Source organism: Perna viridis, chromosome 7 (assembly GCF_037379345.1).
Source record: "Perna viridis isolate PV_CMFRI_1.1 ecotype Kerala chromosome 7, ASM3737934v1, whole genome shotgun sequence".
NCBI classification, from domain to species: Eukaryota; Metazoa; Mollusca; class Bivalvia; order Mytilida; family Mytilidae; genus Perna; species Perna viridis.
In genome coordinates this window covers 22065517-22087102 of record NC_142451.1, presented here as the reverse complement: position 1 = coordinate 22087102, position 21586 = coordinate 22065517, and the positions used below count along the sequence as shown (strand labels likewise).

The 21586-nt window shown below is 32.7% G+C and overlaps 2 protein-coding genes across 2 annotated transcripts in view; both read left to right on the top strand.

Moving 5' to 3' along the window:
- LOC148611798 (contactin-like) overlaps positions 1-17790 on the top strand; it is a 32248-nt gene extending 14458 nt beyond the window's left edge. Inside the window, exons 13-26 of the mRNA XM_088592691.1 lie at positions 152-421; positions 1568-1846; positions 3829-3995; positions 4568-4694; positions 5590-5772; positions 6316-6468; positions 6993-7087; positions 7677-7772; positions 11488-11635; positions 12077-12198; positions 12503-12692; positions 13235-13350; positions 13924-14104; positions 14751-17790. Coding sequence (XP_088448817.1) covers positions 152-421; positions 1568-1846; positions 3829-3995; positions 4568-4694; positions 5590-5772; positions 6316-6468; positions 6993-7087; positions 7677-7772; positions 11488-11635; positions 12077-12198; positions 12503-12692; positions 13235-13350; positions 13924-14104; positions 14751-14866 — 2243 coding nt within the window. The 3' untranslated portion in view covers positions 14867-17790. The remainder of the gene's footprint in view (positions 1-151; positions 422-1567; positions 1847-3828; positions 3996-4567; positions 4695-5589; positions 5773-6315; positions 6469-6992; positions 7088-7676; positions 7773-11487; positions 11636-12076; positions 12199-12502; positions 12693-13234; positions 13351-13923; positions 14105-14750) is intronic.
- LOC148611799 (uncharacterized) lies at positions 8587-9474 on the top strand. Its single transcript, XM_088592692.1, has 2 exons — positions 8587-8873; positions 9170-9474. The coding sequence occupies exons 1-2, from the start codon at positions 8675-8677 to the stop codon at positions 9346-9348; spliced, it is 378 nt and encodes a 125-aa protein (XP_088448818.1). The 5' UTR covers positions 8587-8674; the 3' UTR covers positions 9349-9474.
- Positions 17791-21586: the final 3796 nt, after the last annotated feature.

Here is a 21586-nt window from a genome sequence, read left to right as displayed (position 1 = left end):
ACTGACACCTATGATATAAGTGCACATTTCTGACCCTCAACTTATCTGCCAAATTCGACTTGTCTGTTTTTTTCATCAATTTTGGCCAAAATAAGGCAATTTGACTTATAGTCCGGAAAGTACGCTATATCTTTAAATTGTGTGTTTTCAGCTATTCCATATTACCTAGTACCATTACAAGGACAGCATGTTGACCATGGTAGTCATCTGACATGGAAATGTGAAGCCTCTGGATACCCATACCCATCCTACCAATGGTACAAAGATGGACAGTTGGTTGTTGATGTACCTGGAGAACTATCTGTAGTGGGGAATACAATAACTATAAACAATCTACAAGAAAAACATAATGGGATGTACCAGTGTGCTGCTACTAATTATCTGGGAACTAGTATGAGTGAAGCACAACTCAGAGTTTTAGGTAAGCTTCTAATATGTTTAGGTAGCATGTTTTCCATTAACCGGTACTATTTACTTTCACAAATTCTACTTCTGGTATGTCTGGTTTGTCATCTGAGAAAACCACTGCTTACAAACTGAGAATGGAATACAAATTTGTGATTCCATTAAAAAGAACTGTATAATGGAAAGCACCCTCTACAAGTATTATGAAGTTAATCTCAGTCAGGGGTGTCCGTTTTCAAAGTTTTTTTTTATGTCTCATATTTTGGCAGGAATGTTGTATATTGGATTTTGTCTTTTCATCCAACCATCAAATACCTCAACTGTCTCTTGGGGAAATTTCAAATTTTTCATCTCCAAGATTTGGGACTTTTAAGTGCTGGAATCTCTTAAGAATCGGGCAAAATTGAAAAGTATAAATCATGCTCAGAAAAAACACACAAATTTGAGTTTATGATCTGTTGAAGACTAATTCACAGTTTGCTCATCATAAAAGTGTCAGAGGATGCAGAAAAATGAGTTCAAAGTTACAGTAGTATGATAAGGAAAATTGAGTTATCTCCCATTATTGATGAAATTACAATGCATGTTGAATAATTATTCCTCAAATTACTGACACTTAAAATGGAAAAGAATGTCATTTTTGCAATAAAGATAACATTTTAAATAACATTCATAGAAAGACTTGTTTTTTTCTACCTTGATCCATTCACTGCCTGATTCTTACAGAGGTTATCACTTGAAGTACTGAAAAATAGAGATACCAGAGGAATTTTATGTACTTGCGCCGAGCTGTTTATCAGATTTGATATATTTGTTGAGTGAATATTTGTTTTTAGTTAAGAAATGTTTCTGATGATTTATCAATTCTAAGAAATGCATTATTTTATTAATCCATATTAAATAACTACAAATTCTGTTCTTTTAGTAATAATATAGGAGAATTGATCTTCTAAGAAAGGAGACAACCAATCATTAAATTTATCATTTATTTGAAAAACTGATTCCAGATTTTTTTTGTGGTAATCCAAATTTAGTGTAGTTATTAATAAATATGCAGTATGTATGTTGGAGATAATCTCCGAAACTGCAAATTTTAAGGAGAATATCTGCAGTTCTCATTTGCAATGCATCAAGTGACTCATTAAATATTTACCTTTTTTAGCATTCAAGCCAAATTTCAGCAAAAAGCCGCTGAGACCAGACATCTTAGGAGCAGTCCGAGGTAATGTTACCATCCAGTGTAGACCTGAGGCTGCTCCATCCCCTACCATAGAATGGTTCTTTGGAGCCAGTAAATTGACTAATTCTGACAAATTTCGTCATGAATTGAGTGGAGATTTGATTATCACTGGTCTTACTCTGGCTGATCAGGGAATTTACAGATGTAAAGCTACTAATGAGTATGGATCTGCTGAAAGTGCTGGTCGCTTGAGAGTTGGAGGTTTGTTTAGTTTTATTTTTTCAATATTCTTTATAGGAAGTTAAATTTCTCCAAAAGACTGAAAATTATTTAATACTGACCAAAATATCAAATTTCGTCATAAAAAAAATAATTATAAATAACCCCTGGTACCACTTCACAGCTCTACACATTGTTGCTCAATAATGCGATAAAGCTGACAATACTTACCTTTCAAAAGTGATCAAAGATCATTATTGGGCCAAAGGCAACTTTCTACATGATTTTCAGGTTGATATCAGATGCCAGCCCACATTTGAGAACCTTATCTCACCTATGATTACAGTTCTTCTGATGGTCAGACCACATGCATAAAGAAATGTTACTCAATCTGTCTCCAGGTTTACAATACTCTGAAACAAAGCTTACACAAAACTGAGTAATATATATTTACAACTTATTCTGATATGTACAAAACTTGAGTATTCTGGGGATCCTACTTTTCAACTCTTGAAAATGCATCAGCCACTATGTTTGGCTTACCAGGAACATTTCAACTCTTGAAGTGTTAAACTCAATTATAAAATTCTCTGGTTACTCACCCAAATTTTCTGTAGCCATTGTAATGGTACATGGTCTGTCTCTATAGAATAACTCCTTATCATCTAAATAAATCCACAATGAGTACTTACATTCACAATTTCAAAAATTTCTTGCTCATATAGAGGATTGTATGCTTGCCATCTTCAAAATCCTGTTTCAACACACATCTTGCTCTAGTTTTGCTGGTCTCAGTCCTTACTCATATTACTATGAATACACTAAAAAAATTGGTGTCTCTAATATTGTTTCTGATGTTATCAATGACTTAAACTTGTTAAACCTGATGTTCATTTGTCTAATTCACCTTATTAGGAAATTCCTTCTTCGTCAAATCAATGATAGGAGCAGAATACTTGGAGAAATTTGTTATTAACTTTCTGTAGAATCCAATCAGCACAGTCAATGATCTGACCTTCTTTTTATTATATTGAGGTTGGAATTACCTTATCTATCTCCATTTCCATTTCCAAAAATAATTACATTTTGTCTAGTTGTAATATTTGCAGTTTTTGGTGCTAGTAATACTGACCTTATATGGCTTAAATATTCATGAAATGTTTCACTGTAAAATGCCTATATCCTCAATAAATGAATCAGAAAAATCGTAACAAACCACTAGCACTTTCTTCACCAATCAGACATATGGTGCACTGGAATTCACCATTCCAAAATGCATTATAGTAAACTGATAAACAAAAATATTTTAGAATTCTCATGTATACACTTATCATTCATTTATAAATATCATTAATATTGCTCTCGCAAAACTCATTCTCTAACTCAAGAATTTGGCAATCTATGCTACTTTGGCATGTGCTACATCATCACTGTCTAGAGCCTATCTACCTTGATTCTAAATCAGTTAAGGTGTGCTTGACAATAGTACACAAACCTGTTTAACAATTTAAAAATAACTTACCTTAAATTACAACTCTTGAATTGACATTTAAATAACATTTATGTTAGTTACTAGTTCTCACATAATACCAAAGGGGAATAATTCAAAGGGAAAAGGAAATTTATTTGTTACATTGATGATGTTTCTGTGAAGGTATTGTGCTTTCACTGGTAATATGAAATTGATTTATTTTAGTATATTCAAACACTCTTAGAACGTAATTGACCTTGTCACACACGCAGGATGACAACAACATGATCGTTGTATTTTACTTCCTGATAAGTAAACTATTGTGAAAAGGATACTTTTTGAAGTTCATTTGTAAAACAGAAACAAGGTTGTTTGGGTCAAGTTAAAAGGGCAGTAAGGCATGGCTCTCTTCTAAATTATGCTAATGAGACCATTGTCAATGATTTGGTTGTTAAATCTACTTCTTTGATGGCTAGATTAACCTGCGATATCACACCATTGATCACTTTTGATACAAACAAGTGAGATTACATCTGCTTCTTCCTATTTTTAGGTGAAATTTCCATTCCAATAGAACCAATGAAGAATGACAAAGCTGTACAGAATGAGACTAAATTCATACGATGTGAGGCCTCTTCAGATCCATCCCTCGATCTTGTCTATGTCTGGAAACTTAATGGCCATAATATAAATATTGCCAAAGATTTTCATTATGAACAAGTATGTAGATGTTCTGGGTCATGCACTACAGCTTTTTTCATAAAAGCTGAGATTTTTTTGTCAGCCAAGTATGCATACTGAACTTTTATTTTATTTTAGTTAATTTTCTTTATTTTCATAAGTACTTCTTCTTGATTGTACATGAATGCAAGAATATTGTGAAAAATACAACATCACTAATTAGGTAGTTTTGATAAAACTGATTGAAGTTCGAGAATTATCCGAAGTCAGTATGATGAAACTATGAAAGAAAATCGGATGAAAACAAATTATTGACCAATGAACCCACACTCTGGACATTTTTAAAAGAAAACACAGCATTTTTAATGTCCACAAATCAACATAATCTTCCTGAAAGCGAATGAAAAAGATCCACGAACTAACACAACTTCAGAGGAAGTAAGCAATTTCTAACGATAAAGTCGAACTCGGACCGGCAACGAAAGAAATCTGGAAATATACGTACTTCAATTTCTCGAACTCCCGATAACTCGAACACATTTCAATGCTCCCTTGGAGTTCGAGCTACCGAGGTTTGACTGTATGTATATTATGTATATTATATATTACAGCATGTAAAACCTGGCTTTACTGGTTTGATGATAAAGTTGATACAGTTTAAACATGAAGGAATGTATGAGTGTATAGTGAAAACACCTGTGACAGAAGCAAGGGCATCGGGATATTTAGAAGTTTTAGGTTAGATAGTATGATGGTAGAATTAGATTTTGTTAGTGGTACAGTGTGAAAGTGATATGCAGTGTTGATTACAGAAAATTGCAAAAGGGGGCCAGTGCCCCCTGTGACAAGAAAACAGGGGGTCAATATGGCTGTATGAATAGGGTAATTTTTAGATAACAGGAGAGATATAACCAACAAATCAGTTGTTTGTATACACTTTACAGTTTCATTCTGAGACCTCCATTAATGAATAAAACATGTAAGTAGAAGTTGATCATTTATTATAGAATTCTGTTGATTCAAGTTGTCATTCATTTTGATGTTGCAGCACCACTTAGAATCCATCTGTTGTTTTCGGGGTCATCTCCCACCTAGACCCATGGACATCCATTTTTCCATTTTACTCGAAATTCTATAAGTTCACCGTTGTGTCCGTATTTATTGGATGCTGTCAGCAGGGTCAAGGGAAACAACTGTGTGCAGTTTAAGTTGTTTGAACCCCATGCCGAAAAATCTGGAACTTTTTTTTCCCTGTTTTCTATGAAATGGCCAAGGCCATTGGTGCTGTAAATAACAGAAACATGTCCAGACATGGAACCAACAAAAATTTGGAAAATCAGAGATTGACCTACGGAATACTATGTGCCTGGAGGTCCCACACGCGGTTTGGAATGCACACTGAATATGATCTTAGACTTAACTTGTAAGGGAAGGGAGCTATTTGTACTCAAATTTGTTGATTTGTTGATAATTGTTTATGTTTGACCAATGGGAATTTAAGTTCAAACAATCACTTCCTATCTGCATATATCATTTCTGAAATATGTCACTTCCATCAGATGAATTTGGATTCATGAATTCATGTTTCAGACCATACCTTCATTTCTCAATACATTTCTATTAACCTCCACAGGTCCACCAAATGAACCTTCTGGTGTGAGAGCTGACACTACAACAACAACTAGTTTAATGTTACACTGGTTCCCTGGGGATACAAATGGGTTACCAGTAGAATACTATGCTATACAATGGCGTGTGGAAACAGACACACTGACAATGACAGAGTGGAGATACATAAATAATGATAATGGGGGTAGTAAGTATCTATTTGTTGTGGTCATAGCTGCCCTTCGTTATGTGCATTGATGCCTATATGACCATTACATTTTAAAACAGTAGGAGTTCTCTTATACATTGTACCACTATTTAAATTTGATTATAAAATTTAACATGATCAATCCATGCCATACTGTGAAAGTACTTACATTCGTGGGTGTCAAATTTCTTCCTTAAGGGGAAAAGCACAAGATCGTGCATTATTGAATTTTTGGTTTTGATGATCCTGTCATACAATTTAATGTAAATAATGTTTTGTTAGGAATCAAATTTTGTGGTTTACCTTACCATGAAATCCATGAACAATAGTAGTTTTACAGTAGTTACTGAAATAAAGGCATGTAATATGCCCAAGAATACTGGTATGAATTTTATATTTGGCATGTCTTAATTGTTGTCTTAGACATACCACTGGGTATGAACCAAAAATGGATCACAAATCTATGGTTCAAGTGGAATGAAGTATCCTATGTCTCTACACAATAGCTGTGTTTGTAACAATAAAAACTTCGCATTATTTTAGGAGTATTTGAAGTAGATATACTGCCAGAAGGTGATGGTCGGGCTGACAAAAGGAGTTACCTAGTGAACAACCTAAAACCAGGAAATGTTTATCAGTTCAGAGTTCTGGCAAAAAACGGTTATAATGGTTTTAGCCCTTGGAGTTATCCTTCAGGTGAGTTTGTTCTGTTTGTGAGTAGAACATTCTTATTATGCAATTTAAGGATCTGAAATTCTATGGCCCCCAAAAAATTCTTGAAGATAGTGGAAAGAGGGGTTGTCTACCAGCATATGAATTTTCTCCAACTTTGTTAATGAATAGGCACCACATGAATTGAAAACTGCCATTGCAGTTTAAACTCCGTGATGTCCTTTCGACCATTCCAGGTACTGCCTGACACATAGTAGAAATATTCAAGGACCTTAACTTTTTGCCCTTTCATTTTGATCCAGGGAAAATTGTTTAAAAAGTAGAGTGGACAAAAAATGCCTAGATTAAACACTTAGGTTGGACCTTATAGAAATATTCTCAGTGGTTTATCTGAAGAATATTTTGTTTATTACTACTTGTATAATGATGCTGAATAGGTCAGTCCAAGCTTGTTATCGTTTTGATTGTTGATTTGTAAGATTTTAACACTGAATACTTAATTTAATTTAATGTATATTTTGTAACATTATTAACTGAATTATTTTTAGCTCTGACCAAGACTATAGAAGCCCCTCCAATAGCCATGCCTTCTTTGATATATGGTGGCAATGGGAGTGTAGGAGATCTACATATAATTTGGAGTGTAAGTATTTTGCTACATCTTCTACATATGATGGTTGAAATAGAATTTTACATATCATGTTCAGTATTGTTAAGTACCTTTGGGGTACAATGTAAGCTATTGAAAAAGTCAATATAAATATAATGTAGTTCTGTTGATTTCATGAAAGTTGTATTTAGTAACTTCAAAACAGAAAACAAATAATAAGTGTCCTTACATCTCAATTGTGACTTTTTTTATAAAACTTCGCTGATAGAAATAACAAAATAGAAAAAAAATTCTGACAGTGTGTGTATGTTTAAGGAGGTAGACTTAGGGTAAGGAACATAACTCATACAAATCATTGTAATGGTTGTATTAAGCATTTTACATCAATCTCATGTATGCACAAAGTAACTTGGACTGATATCATTCTGTTTCATATGAAAGCTTGATAGGCTTTGGTGAAATTGAATGTGATACAAACATATCTCTGATTTCACGAGTTATGTCCCTTACCCTAGGTCTGCCTTCGTAAGTCACTGTTTAAGTCATAAATGATAAAATAGAAACTTTTATCTACATGTTGAACTTTCAACTTATTAGTAATTATTTTTTGACATGATTGCAGAAAATGCCATATGAAGATAGAGGTCATCAGGTTGGAGGGTACAGAGTTCACTGGCGGTTACATGAAGAAGGCAATAATGATAGAAGATGGAATACAGTAAGTTGTCAGTAATGAAACAAAGGAACTTTTAGCTAAGGATTATTTAGGAAAAAGTATCTCCTGGGGCAGAATGCCCATGAATTTAGGTATCCCCCAATAGATATTGATTAGAATAATCCCCCACCAAGACAATTTTATAATGACGTCATCCTGCTTCTGAGAGACTTTTTTCTTTTTAAAAAATTGATAGTATAAAGTTAGCCTATAATCACTTTCATATTTATAAACTACTTGCATCAAGGACCATCCTAGGTGGCGACTGAGGCAAAATAGTCGCTTTTTGATTTCAAACTTCGCCGTATTTTACCTCAAAATAGAAGTTAAAGTCGCCCTTAAAATCCGACACATTCTCCTTTTATATTTCAAAATCTACAAGGAAAATCTAGAAGAATATTGGTGATTCTTTAAATATAACTTTATTGACTGTTTTCACAGCTGAAACGATACGATTTACAGCAGGTCACTACATCTGTTACCGCCATGCAACTTACATTCGTCTAATCTCCCAGAACTTCTCTAGAATTTACGCTGACATTTATGAAAATACACAATGCACCTGTCACTACCAATACCATGCCAAAGTTATTGAAACAAATTTTGACACTTAAATTGATGAAAGATTACACTTAATACCATAAATATGTCAATATATGACTGTTAAAAATGTTACTGCTAACTGTACACATGTCAACATCTAAGAATCTGACAAGACATCAGTTGATCGGAAGTTACCCCAAAGTGACAGTATAAACATAATAAACTATGAATTAATTATCCTTTGTTTTAATTAATAAATAAATAATTACTAAAAATTAAAATTTATCATTGATTAATTTAACATCGTACTCTGAAGATAAAATGTTGATACATGCGTGTCGCTTAAACCTGGTGGAAAGCGAATGTTAGATGAAAATGTGATCAAGTCGCCAAGGAAGAAATTTTCCAAAGAAATTACGCAAAACTCTTTTGAATGGTATCAGGTGGATTCTGATAGGAAATGGAACTGTACTTGGTGTAGAGCTGCTAATATGGACAACCATATTCCCGAGGTCACAAAAAAAACAGCAAAAACGACCAACCATATGCGACATGCATCCTGTAAGTTTATTTTCTTTTCTGCTGTTTTATTACATGGAATGTAACAAAAAATCTTTGTGGGTAAATAAAAATTCATCTGTTTATGAATCATAATTATACTCATGGATCTACTAAGTTATCAACGGGGTAGGGTGAGTTGAGGGAGAAAGATGTGTGTGTTAATACACATGTACACATAAATTTTAATCGTGTGCACACAATCAACAATAATTTTGTAATTTTTAGCAAAATTTCAATTATTTAGAAAAAAAGAACCTATGCAAAATTGACATTATCTTTTAAATTTTTTACTTCAGCTCAGCTCCATTTGACTGCCATAACAAAGAGTAGATTGGCTATTAACAACAACCACTGTAGAAACTACTGTCTACAAAACTTGACAAGGATGAACAAACCATGCTATACATTAAATGTGCCTATTTCCTTGCAAAGAGAGAGCTACCCAAATAAGAATTTCCCCACATTTCCAGTTTAATGAGTGAAAAGGCTGTCAAACATTGAGAGAAGGAAATTCTTATTTAAGTTCCAAAAGTGTTGGAGAATTCCAAAGCGCATGTTCAAAAGTGATTTCACTCAATCTTGTTGAAAATATCACAAACTCTGGAAATTTTTGTGTAACTTTAGATGAAAGCACAGACCAGGGAAATCGAAAGCGACTTATGTTATATGCTCACTACCTACAGGAGAGACACCTGAAGACACAGTTCCTCAGCAATATTGAAATTTCTACTCCAAAAGCAGATGCAGAGACCATTGTAAATCAGGTGGTTGCAGAACTCAAAGTCAAGGGTTTAGATGTATCAAAATTTGTTGGTGTTGGAACTCATGGCACCAGCGTCATGACAGAAAGGAAAAATGGAGTGATTGTAAAGCTCGAGGAATTCAGCCCAGCTTTGGTAGGGATTCATTGTGCTGCACACCGATGTGCCCTTGCTGCCTCACAAACATCAAAATCTATTCCTCAACTGAAGATATACTCTGACAAAGTGGCAAACATTTTCTTTACTTCAGTGGATCTGCACTTAGATCAAATAAGCTTAGGGAAATTCAAATGGTGTTAAACCTTCCTGCACTAAAGTTTGCTTAAATTCTCTGTGTGAGGTGGTTAAACCTTCAAAAGTCAGTAGAGGTAATATATAGGACTTACCCTGCCCTTCTTATAGCCCTTGAGCATGAAGGAACTGCCAATCCAGCTGCAAAGAGGATTTATGCAGAAGTTTCCCAGTACAGTTTCATTGCAATCACTTGTATGCTGATGGAAATTTTGCCATTCTTTGGTAGATTGAGTCATATTTTTCAAACAAAGGATTTGGACCTGAGTAAAACTACATCAATAGTGGAAAGTACAAAGTACATGTGAAGCTCTTCTTGATTTCAAAGAGGCAGAAGGCATATATGTAGATAAACTGGAGGAATTTATTACAATGTATGGGGATGATGTTACATACAAGCGACCTGATAATGAAAGTAGAAGATCAATTGTTCAAGAGGCCATTGACACTAACATTGATGGCTTTGATGGATTCAAGAAATGTGATGATCATGAAGAGATTGAAGCAGGACATAATACAGTTCAAGTCAGATTCTTTTCACAGCAGGAAAACACCCTCAGATCTATTATGCCACAATATATAGGCAACATTGTGAACAATTTTAAAAGATTGTTTTCAAGAGAGTGGTTTGACAGAAAAAATGCAAGTATTGCAGCCTCTTCACATTACTTTTGCTCACAAAAAAGGGGAGTGGGCAACATTTGGAAACCAAAGTGTTGCTGTTTTAGCTGATCATTTTGCCATCCAAGGAATTGACAAAGAACAAGTGCCTCTGGAATATAAACAATACAAAAGGCTTGTGACAGGTTCTTTTCAAACTTCCTCCCTTAGTGAAATTTGGGATGGAATATGAAGCTATAATGCCAAGTATTGTAAAACTTGTTCAGTGCTGCACACTTCTACCAGTCAACAGTGCAACATGTGAAAGAGGATTCTCTACCCAAATTCGAATCAAGTCAAGGTTGAGAACCAATTTAAACAATAGTTCAGTGAATTACTTGATGAGAATTTCAGAGGATGTTTCCTTCAATGAAAAACTTTTACTTTGCCAAGGCCTTAAAAATCTGGAAGGATGAAAAAAAAAGAGAAGGCTATATGAATCTTAAATTATTGAACTAATGAATTGTGGTGCATGTGTAAATAATGAGTTCTTAGACATTAGATTGACTAGATGTGAAATTTTATAATAATTTAATGTCTTTTAATTGAAAAACAAATATCAAATACATTAGTTAATGATCTTACACTTTTTTGTCTTTTTGCATAGTCTTAGAAGAATGAAGTTGTTCAAAAAAGGAATGTCATATGATAACATCATTTAAAATTGAATAACTGATAAAACTTGCACACACTGAGAAGTCTCCTTGGGATTTGAAACTTCTCCTTATTTTTCTCAGAGGGAGAAGTGAAGTCTATTTGAATTTTGGGTCTAGGATGGCCCCTGTTACATACAAGTTAAGTTATCTGGTTTGTTACATACATGTATTTTCAGTATGCCATTATTTCATTTGATATTTACATGCTTATACATGTTATATGTAGGACTGTGTTCACTATTTTAGAAAATAATTGATGACTGGGATACAACATATTATGTAGAATTGGTTGGACTGGACTATTTCTATCTCCTATATGAAATCAAGGTGCAAGGGTATAATGTTTTGGGACAAGGACCAAATGCTACTGCCCTTATCTACTCAGCTGAGGGAAGTAAGTATTTTACATTCAGAATTATTAAATACATGTATTGGAAGACCAGTATAGAACAGTGAGATTGTTCTTATTCAGTTAAAATATTCTGCTCTCCCATATGTGTAGAGATTTTTACACTAGACGTTTGACATGAATCAGGTTCTTTATATCTGATTTCATATTCAGACTAAAATTAAGACACATTTTTATAAAGTCTGGTACACATGTTCACTCTTCAAAATAACAGAAAAAAAGCTGAATTGCCACTATCAAATACAATGAAACCTGTCTCCACTAAATACTTTTTATTGTCTTTTTATATTAGTTTAAATGTATTTTGAACCTTGATAAACTGAGGATGTGTCCAGAAATGGTTCAGTTTAGGCTTGTTTATCTATTGAAGTATAGCTGCAATTGTTTTTCTGAAAAAAAAGAATTTTCATGGTTATTCCATTATAGTGCCTACTGCTGCTCCTGCGAATGTGTTAGCTGATGGTTACAATTCTACTGCTATGGAAGTTACCTGGGATCCTGTAGAAGATACTAGAAAGGTCATGAAAGGTCGTCTCTATGGATATCAGGTTGTTATTTTGTTTAGTTGTTAAATTTGAACATTTTCATTTATTTGATATTTGATTTTGTTGCTTAGAAAATGAGTATGAGTATGATGTGTTCAATCATCTATCAGTCCTCATTTTGTCATCACAACTAACTCTCAAAGTACTGAACAGAGTTTCACAAAACTTGGTATATAATTAGGATTCAGTATCTAGTTGTACATATTACCAAGACATTATCTTTGAAATTGTGCTCATTTGAATGTAGTTTTCAGAGACACACTTTTAAATCATTTTTATCACAACTCTCAAATTTTTTATTTTCTAGATTAATTACTATGCAGATGAAGATGTGGAGCCAGTGTATAAGCAGTATATTCGTTATCCAGGTCAGATGGATGCTGCTGTTGTAATTGGTTTGTGGGCTGATTCAAATTTCTGGTTCCAGGTTCATGTGTATAATACAGCGGGATTAGGGCCACCTAGTGACTCATACAAACAGGAGTCACTCCATTTAGGTATGACTTTGAAAAAGATAGTGTTTCTTTTATAAATAACTGTATAATCTGGACCATAAAAGGGCACTTTAGCACATTAGTGGCATATTTGAAGGCACATCATGCAAACATTATGAATATTAAGGGAAAATTGACAGAAAAGGGAATTGGGTTTATACTTACATGTACATTTGTATTATATGACACATATAAAAAACAACAATTAGGTCAGATTCTACAATGTACTTCATTTAAACTCTAAGACAATCTATTATATCTGAAAGTATATATAAACATTTCAGCATACAATCATAATTATCACACACAAGACACTGTTTGTTATTCATATCTTCAAAAACTAGATGTACAAATACATATATACATGTCACTTTCCAAAATTTATAAGTGCCATAATTCTGAAAAGAAACTTTTTTCATTAATATTCACATTATACAGAAAACTATCATTTGATGTGTGGGCATATAGTTTATCTTAATAAATACATTTTCCTAATACATTTTAGATTATTTGTTTTATCATCATAATTTGTTTTATACGAACAGCCGCTAGATTATATCCCACTGAAGTAGCTGTCCATTCCCACAGTGCATCATCCGTACTGGTCACATGGAGAGGTATACTCATAGAATTTGATGAAGCAACAATCACTAATTATAGGGTAAGTGACATATACAGATACCAGTCAGTCCAGTGTTTATATCTGATGAAGTCTGAATTGTTTGTATGATATCCTCTTGTGGAATCTTTTTCCGACACAATGGGTATAGTCTTGCTTTTTACCCCTTGACCTTAAAGACGCTCTTCCATGAAAACGCAAGTCATTTGATCGCATTTCTGTTTCCCGATTGACCAAATACTAATAACTTCGTGGGGTTTGAAAAAAACTGTATCGAAAATTGAAATTGCGTGCAATGTGTTATTTCCTGAATGAAATGTAGAAAAAAAGTTAACAAACATTACTGCGTCGGCTATCTCTTTTTTAAAGATAACACTTGTTATTTTATATTTATTTGGTTTTGTTTATTTGTTTTTATTGATTATTGTGTTAAGTTTATAGTATTTATACGCTCAAGTATACCTCCTTTACTCATTTACATCATTATATGTATCAGATGATTAGAGCTTAATACTTTTTTCTTGAGTCCAGCCATTTGATCAGTAAAGCCATTATTTTTCTCATTAACATCTTCAGTAAAAACAAACTCATGAACTTTTTTTTTTTTATTTACAGCTTTATCTATGGCCTTCTAATGAGCATTACAGAACTGCTGAGGAGATAGATACTGATGAACTTGTAACATCGTATGTGCTTACAAACCTAGAGAAAGGCATAATCTACGCGGTTAGGATAGCTGCAATGAGTGATGGTGGAGAGGGAAAGAAATCTCCAACTGTTTACTTTACACTCACAGGTAATAAGATGAAATTTAAAGCATGTTCTTTAACTGTCTTTCAAGGCTAGTGTGTTTACAAAAATGTTTGATGGGATTAATAGGAATTCTGAATCAAACACTGTTGGCATGTGACTGATAAAATGTTGTAGATTAAATCATTGGTTAAAGTGTAAGTTTTTCCAAGAATCAGGCAAAATAGGAAAACTCAGAAACATGCATGTCAAAATCCCACCAACCTGCAATATAATTTCACTCAAGGCTGGTTTCTTCTTTTGAAAAGACCATTATTTGATCTCTGCATCACTGGATTTGCTCAGAAATTTTCAGAGATTTTCAACTGAGTTATCTACCCTTGAAATGTTCATTTTCAGTGCATTTCAATGAAATTGTAATTAAGTTTACCAAAATGGTATGGAAAATCTTGTCTGTTTTCCTTGATTCTGATGGTGCAGTTAGTCAAATTAAAACATTCAAGCTAAATGGTGGTTTCACCCACTGCCTGATTCTTACCGAGACTGGCATTTAATGCCATACATATATTCACTGGAAGTGAAAGGCCTTTGTTTTCATCAGTTATATAGTTATGAATCCTGCAGTAAAATCTATAAGTATAGTTAAATGAATGATGTATTTGTCATGAATGTTTAATTTATTTCTATTTTAGGCGGAGCAAATGTAGCTATAGACCAGACAGTAACAGAATTCCGAGCAGGAGCTGGAGCAACAGCTGTATCACTTTTTGTTATTGTTGGTTGCTTTTTACTTTCTGTAATCATATGATTGGCATTTCTGAATTTGTAATTGCATTTGACTGACAAAGAGATTCAATTTTCATTTCAAATCTATACATTTATAAATATATCATGTTTAATTTACATTCTTTTATGTTTTGGAAACTATTTACATAATGGAGATAGAATCTCAACATTTATATTGAATTATTTCAGGTAACTTTTTTTTGTCAAATGTACTATGGGTACTGATAAAGAATGTGCCATAAATAATATTTTGAGACTCATATTCAGTTCGTTGTTAGGTGGTTTTACAATTTATGAGTTTGTATAAATACTCGTGATATTTTATTATGAGATTAAATTGTGTTCCACATTATAGATCTGTTCCCAGGAATTTGCCTATCAAGTGTGTTTTTTTCCCCTAGCTCAACAAGCAGGTTTTTGTACCTTTTTTCCACTTTGTCTTCTACACTTTATACATTAGTGTCTTAAACTACATATAAGATTGTTTTTTTTTAATGTACATATCATTGTATATATTTGTAAATACTCATAAATGTATATTCTTGATAAATAACCTGGTTTGTCATCTTACATGAGACATTTGTATAATTGCTTCTATGTAGAAATCAACAGTTTTAACCAATGAAGCCAACATGCATAATACAGGGGAGTTTTCATTTTCTGTTATAAATTGTTTGTGAAGATCAGATTAAGAAGACATTGATATACCTGGGTGTGTTTGCATCAGTTGCAAAGTAAATTCACTGTTGGAAATATAATCTGACAGAAAATAATGCTCCTTCCATAGATTTCTATTCCTACCTTGCTTACAGCGAATAATATGGTAAATTTCAGAGAAAGGAGTTGGTCTTCACCCGATGGCTTTTTAATGGGAGATAACAGGACAATGAACATGATTTAAACTTTCGATAATTTCAAATGCATTTTTTATCTGATGTGATAGAAAGTTTAAATCTCTTTGTCTATTGTCCAATTTTATACATAAGACAGTTCATCAGGAGATTGTAATTTAATCAAGGGAAGACTAACTCAATTCACTGATGCTAACATTATTACTTGCTGAAAATGTAATTGCTTGTAAAATAAATTTCCAAATAAATCTTCATTTGTTATTATGATCAGAAATTTGCCCATTTAAAAGTGTTCTCTGACTTTTTTTCTAAATAAACAATTTGGAATATGAAGTAACTGTTCATCGTATTCATAGCTCAGGGCTATTCCATTAAAAGATGTGTCCTGGGGGCATAATGCGGCATTGCTCATGATATTAGGGAGTACCACCAACACATTTAAATTAAGAGACATTTTTTTCTGAATGAGCCCCTGTTAATAAACTATTGCTTGTTATTTCTAGTATATTACATGTATTTGTATACGAGGTTAAATTCTTTATAACTGTGCTCTTGTCTTGTAAATGTGCATATGCAAAAGACTAATGGTGCTATGACACATCATCAAGATTGTGCCATACTGCAATATTTATAATTGCCAAAAATTATCAATTAACAAGTATAAAGAAGTCATTAAGTCAACTATATTTTTCACAAAGTAAAGTCATTTTTACTTTTTGAAATAACATACTGGTAGAAACAATGTTATGGTTGTTTTTAGTTAGAATTGATTTTTTTTTATGATTATGAAACTTGATATTATTGATGTCAGCATTCTTATTTCATGAGCCAGTTTAAATGGTTTATTAAAGAAATGAAGTAGTTACATTCCATAACAAATGTTTTTGACCTAGAAATTCTATCTGTTGTTATTTTTATACATTCCAAGCTATTTTAAGATTATGATATTGATGTATACATGTTTATTATATATTTCAACATATCAAATTCTATCTTGTGCTCAAATATCCTAGCAATGTGTACATATTTTGATAAATGCTTATACTTAATGCTTTTTGTACTTGGAATACTAGTCGTATATACAGCTTTTTTATATCACTAGATACATGCATATATGTGTTTATCAAATGGAAATATGTTTAGTTTTTCTGTGTTGCAGTTTTTTCTACATTGAAGTTCTCTTTGTTTTTGAACAATGACCCTTCAGTGAGTATTATTAATTTGCAAAATACCTTTTACATCGGTTGATTTTGATTTCACTTCAAATTCCAAAATAGCAATATCAATCTTTAAAAAATGGAATATTTTTTGCAATATTTTCTTTTCAAAATTAAATAAGGAAACCACCATTTAATTTTAATTTGTGATGGCTACGACGATGAAATGTGAAATAAAAAAGAAGTGTAGGCCATAAGAAAAAGCAAACAAAAGTTCAGGATTTTTTTATTGTCCAATTTTTTTTTTATATATCCAAAAAATAATTTAGCACTCTATCCCAGAGAAAAAAAGCCAGGAACTTATATCTCAAAATAAAAAGAAAGGATACAAAATTTCATCCTACCATCCCCCCCCCAAAAAAAAAAATCAAATGGTTGTTTCTCTATCACCAGATTTGAAGAAAACTTTTATCATGGTCTGCTTTGTTTGGGGGCACAATGTATTTCTATAAGTTTGAGCTTCACAGTTAGATCAGATAGTTGCAATACTGTGGAATTGTTATTCTAGTCAGTTTTTTTGGAACCCAGTTTTACTTATGTTCAGTATTTTGAGTTGTATCTTATTTTTCATGTATTTTTCAAGAAAATCATGAAGGGCAATCAGGTTTTCAATTTTTAAAAGAAGTAGTATTTTATTTGTAACATTTATGTTCACTATTATTATTCTGATTTATCAAAATCAAAAATATTAAATTTGGTTAGGAATACCATTTGTTAACCACAATCATTTTGTTTTGCAATCAAACACCTTTATTATCTTTTTAAATGTTATTTTATATACATGTACATTTGTATGTAGGTTGTAACATTGAGCATTTATATCAAAAGAGATTATTTACTAATACTCCCACAATAATAAAGGGTATGATAAAGCATTATTTATAAATGTTAACTGTTTTAACAACTGTATCAAAATATTATACATGCATTATAGAATAAATGTTACAAAAATTCCATCTTTTAATTTTCAACCCCAAGCAATGGCTAACACTCATCTGACCTGGACTGCACCAAATTTACTTTAACTTTAAGGAGTATTATCTTCAGTGGCTCTTTTTAATTGTAGTCAAAATAATAATTTCAAAAGAAAAGAATGGAAATCCAGCATCATGCATGTTTAAGTACATTGCAACATTCAATGTTGAATAATGTTTGTTTTTTTTATCCGACCACAAAATTGTGGTTGTATGTCATGGGCGGCTTCATTAATTTTTCCTTACAATGCTATAACTCAAGTGGTAGTGCAAATGTCATGAAATTTTAATATATTGTTATTTGCTGCTAGAGTAAATATGCTGTTCAAAATTGGGACACTGGTCCCTTTTGTTCTTGAAATAAAGTTAGGTAGAGCTTAGCTTAATACGACTGCAATGGACAATAAAAAATTTTCGAAATCAGAACAATAATTAGTCAATTTAAAGATAAGGCTAACCTTTAAAAAAAATTCAAAACAGAATTTCAAAAAGAACAGAATGACATCTTAATCATAAAAATTGAATCAACTATAAGCTTTTCCTATCAATTCTAATGATAACACCTCTATTTTTTTTTCTTTTAGTTTCTACTGTGGTATCCAGTATATGAGTCAAACCGGTCGGTTTCTCCATAAACATCTTTATTAATTTATTTTTGTGACCAAAGAAATACAGAAATCTCGAAACCAACTTGTAAATTTTCACAACCACGACATTAATTTAATTAAAATTCAACCATTTGAAGTACTTCCTAAACAGAACGGGCAATCACACAAGTAGGTCAAATGCAAACTTTTCCGGTCTAAATGATACCATTACGGGCATTGGAAATATGACGAGATCTTCAGGCATAAATGTCATGGAACATGTTTCTAAAAATTCTCGGAACATGACAGACGTATTAATCGCAACAAATTAACGAAAATATCACTGTCAATCAGTTTCTCTTCGCAGGTAGATGGATACTATTTCTTATTATTTTAGGTTGGCCTTTCGGGTACCCTACTTAAGTAACTGATTAGACAAATTGAACTGATACCCAAATTTTTTTTATCAATTCCAGGTTCCAACATTATAATATTTTTGAAGAATTACATTATGCTTTTTTGAAAATCATTTTATATAAATATTTTTTTTTTTTAATTTATGTGCCTTTCACAGAAAAAGGGGAAACTTTGGCCCCAAATATCACCTGCTTGAAATACCCCCCCCCCAAAACGAGACGGTTATGCAATGATTTAGCTCACATTTTCAGTTAAGGAAATGAAGATATGACTGGAAAAAGTCAGTTTATAACTCCGTTATTGTTTTAAAGGTGTGAATTTTTCAAAAGTTTTACTATTGTCGCCTATGGGGAATAAATAGTACCGTTCTACATTTACATGCCTAATGACGAAAGAATAACGGGCGGCATATTAATCTTATATGTTTACAAGCTTTCGTCTATTCCAGTCATAAAACTTGTCAAATGAATGCAATTTTATTTCAAATTCTAGTCCTCGATATAAAGTAGCTCTTACTATCATTTCTTACTGTTACTATAAAATGGTCTCCTATAATTGACAAACCTAACTGAAAGTGCTAGAAGATATTTACCCAAACTGTCATTTATTAACAAAGTATTGATTTACTAAATTTGACTAGTATATTCGGGGACTCTAATGCAGTTGAAGCTATGCCTGGTTATTTGGAAAATCTAGACCACCCCCATTTGATCTTATTCCTATCAGACACATACTAGTATTATTATTTTTAATTACACCTCTTTTTCTATACTGATACGGACATCAGTGAAAATTGCCTATCATACACATGTGCCAGTTCAAGACTTCGGTTTGAACCCTATTAATTATTGCAAATGACATAAACTATTTTTTGCATGTTAAAAATTCATTTAAGTATTAGATCGACCTCATAACTTTCCAGATTAGTATGATTCTGTTGATATTATGACTTTTTCTACCCTATATTTAACGCTGCCACATAAACCTATCAAAGAAAAAATGCCATATTTAATTGAATAGTCCTTTAATAGATCTGGTTCTCAATTAATTTCTTGCTATAGGTACAATGCATTTTTCAGCGATTGAAGACGGGATAGATGCACCAATTGGACATACTTGGATATGATCAATGCTTTGAGTTTTTTTAACCAACAATATTTTTATTCGATTTAGTAATACTCTATACAGACAGGTTGTTGGTAATCCAGTGTGAATTTATTGTGCTCCTTTTTATATAAGAGGTTTGTTTCTCTACTGCTACGACTCGCAGTACATGGGAAAACTTTTTACAGATCCTTCGAATCATGATCTGTTGAATGAATTCAAGAATTCAATAATTCTTTTAAATACCTTGATATTTTGGCCGTAAACAATCCTTACTTCGAAAATTATGTTAAGGATATCTACCCACAGAACTTATACTGACCAAGTTTATCAATGATAGCACTCGTACGCCTTTTCTTGATTTAGACATTACACTAGAAAACTGAAAATTGTTACAAGAGATGACTTGGATTTTCCTATAGTTAATTTCCCTTTCCCAGATGGTGAAGCACCCCCTTATGGTATTTATGATTCACAACTATCATGTAATGCTCGTATTTGTAATAATGTGTCTGATTTTAATTAATGCAATAAATTCCTTTCAGAAAAGCTTTTGCACCAGGGGTATCGATATAACGAACTTTTAAAAACATTTACGAAGTCTTTTTCAGCGTTACAAAAAAGCACTTCCAGGTTCTTAATTAAGAATGGTATTGTCCACCCATCTTTTTACGGAAATATAGTCTAAAAAGCACATTTTTCTAACAAGATCTGATGGGTTTATCGGCTATCCTTAATATATGTTCGTAAAGGTTTTCACTAATAGAGACCGCAACCTTACGTAAAATCTAATATTTTAGTATTGGCCCATATCGATTCTTGCCAATTTAGTAACAGACGTAACTACACCAAATCCAGCCCAATGGTATTGTAGTGACCAATTATTTCTAATGGTGGTATTTTTTTTATGGTACTGTCATTCTTGAATATGTTCTGAGCTAGATATCAATAACTACGAGCGTTCTTTTAGAGGATATTTTCAGGGGTGGATCCAGGATTTTAGATTAGGAGGGTGCATAGTCAAACTGCGGAGCGAGGCGAAACATTTTTTGAGGTTATATATTTGAAATATTCTTCTCGAGCGGGTGCAGTGTAGATATCTTTTCAGGTAAAGTTAGCAAAAAATTAATGTTTCAACCTAAAACCGCCTAAATCTACCACTGACAACCCATGCTTTGCATTTTTTTTTTTTTTTTTTTTTTTTTGGGGGGGGGGGGCGCACCCCAGCCAGGCAGAGCCTGAATCCGCCCCTGATCTTGTTTGTTATGTTGAGGTATTTCATTGGAAGAAGTTGATGTATTATTGAATAATTGAATGGTTAAGACCTTATGAAACTAGTTTAACCCCACAACAGATTTCATATGCATGTCCACATACAACGGATGTTGGTCATTAATGTGGCCTCGAATTAAGTTTTTTTTTATTTTGAAGAATTGGTCATCGTTCCGTGACCGTGGATTTTATTACTTAGTTGTTGGGGCCTTAAAGGGCTTACTTAAAAGGTGAGTTTACATCTTTCGATGATCTCGGAGTATTTAGGTTATACGCTGGCGCGTTTCACAATATCTGTTCGTTTTCTACTGTTTAAAAAA

What these genes read in the sequence shown, in the direction of transcription:
- LOC148611799 (XM_088592692.1), top strand. Translation starts at nt 8,675, where the DNA reads ATGTTAGATGAAAATGTGATCAAGTCGCCAAGGAAGAAATTTTCCAAA. An exon ending in CCATATGCGACATGCATCCT is followed by an intron (nt 8,874 to 9,169) that starts GTAAGTTTATTT and finishes TTTTTACTTCAG; the next exon opens with CTCAGCTCCATTTGACTGCC.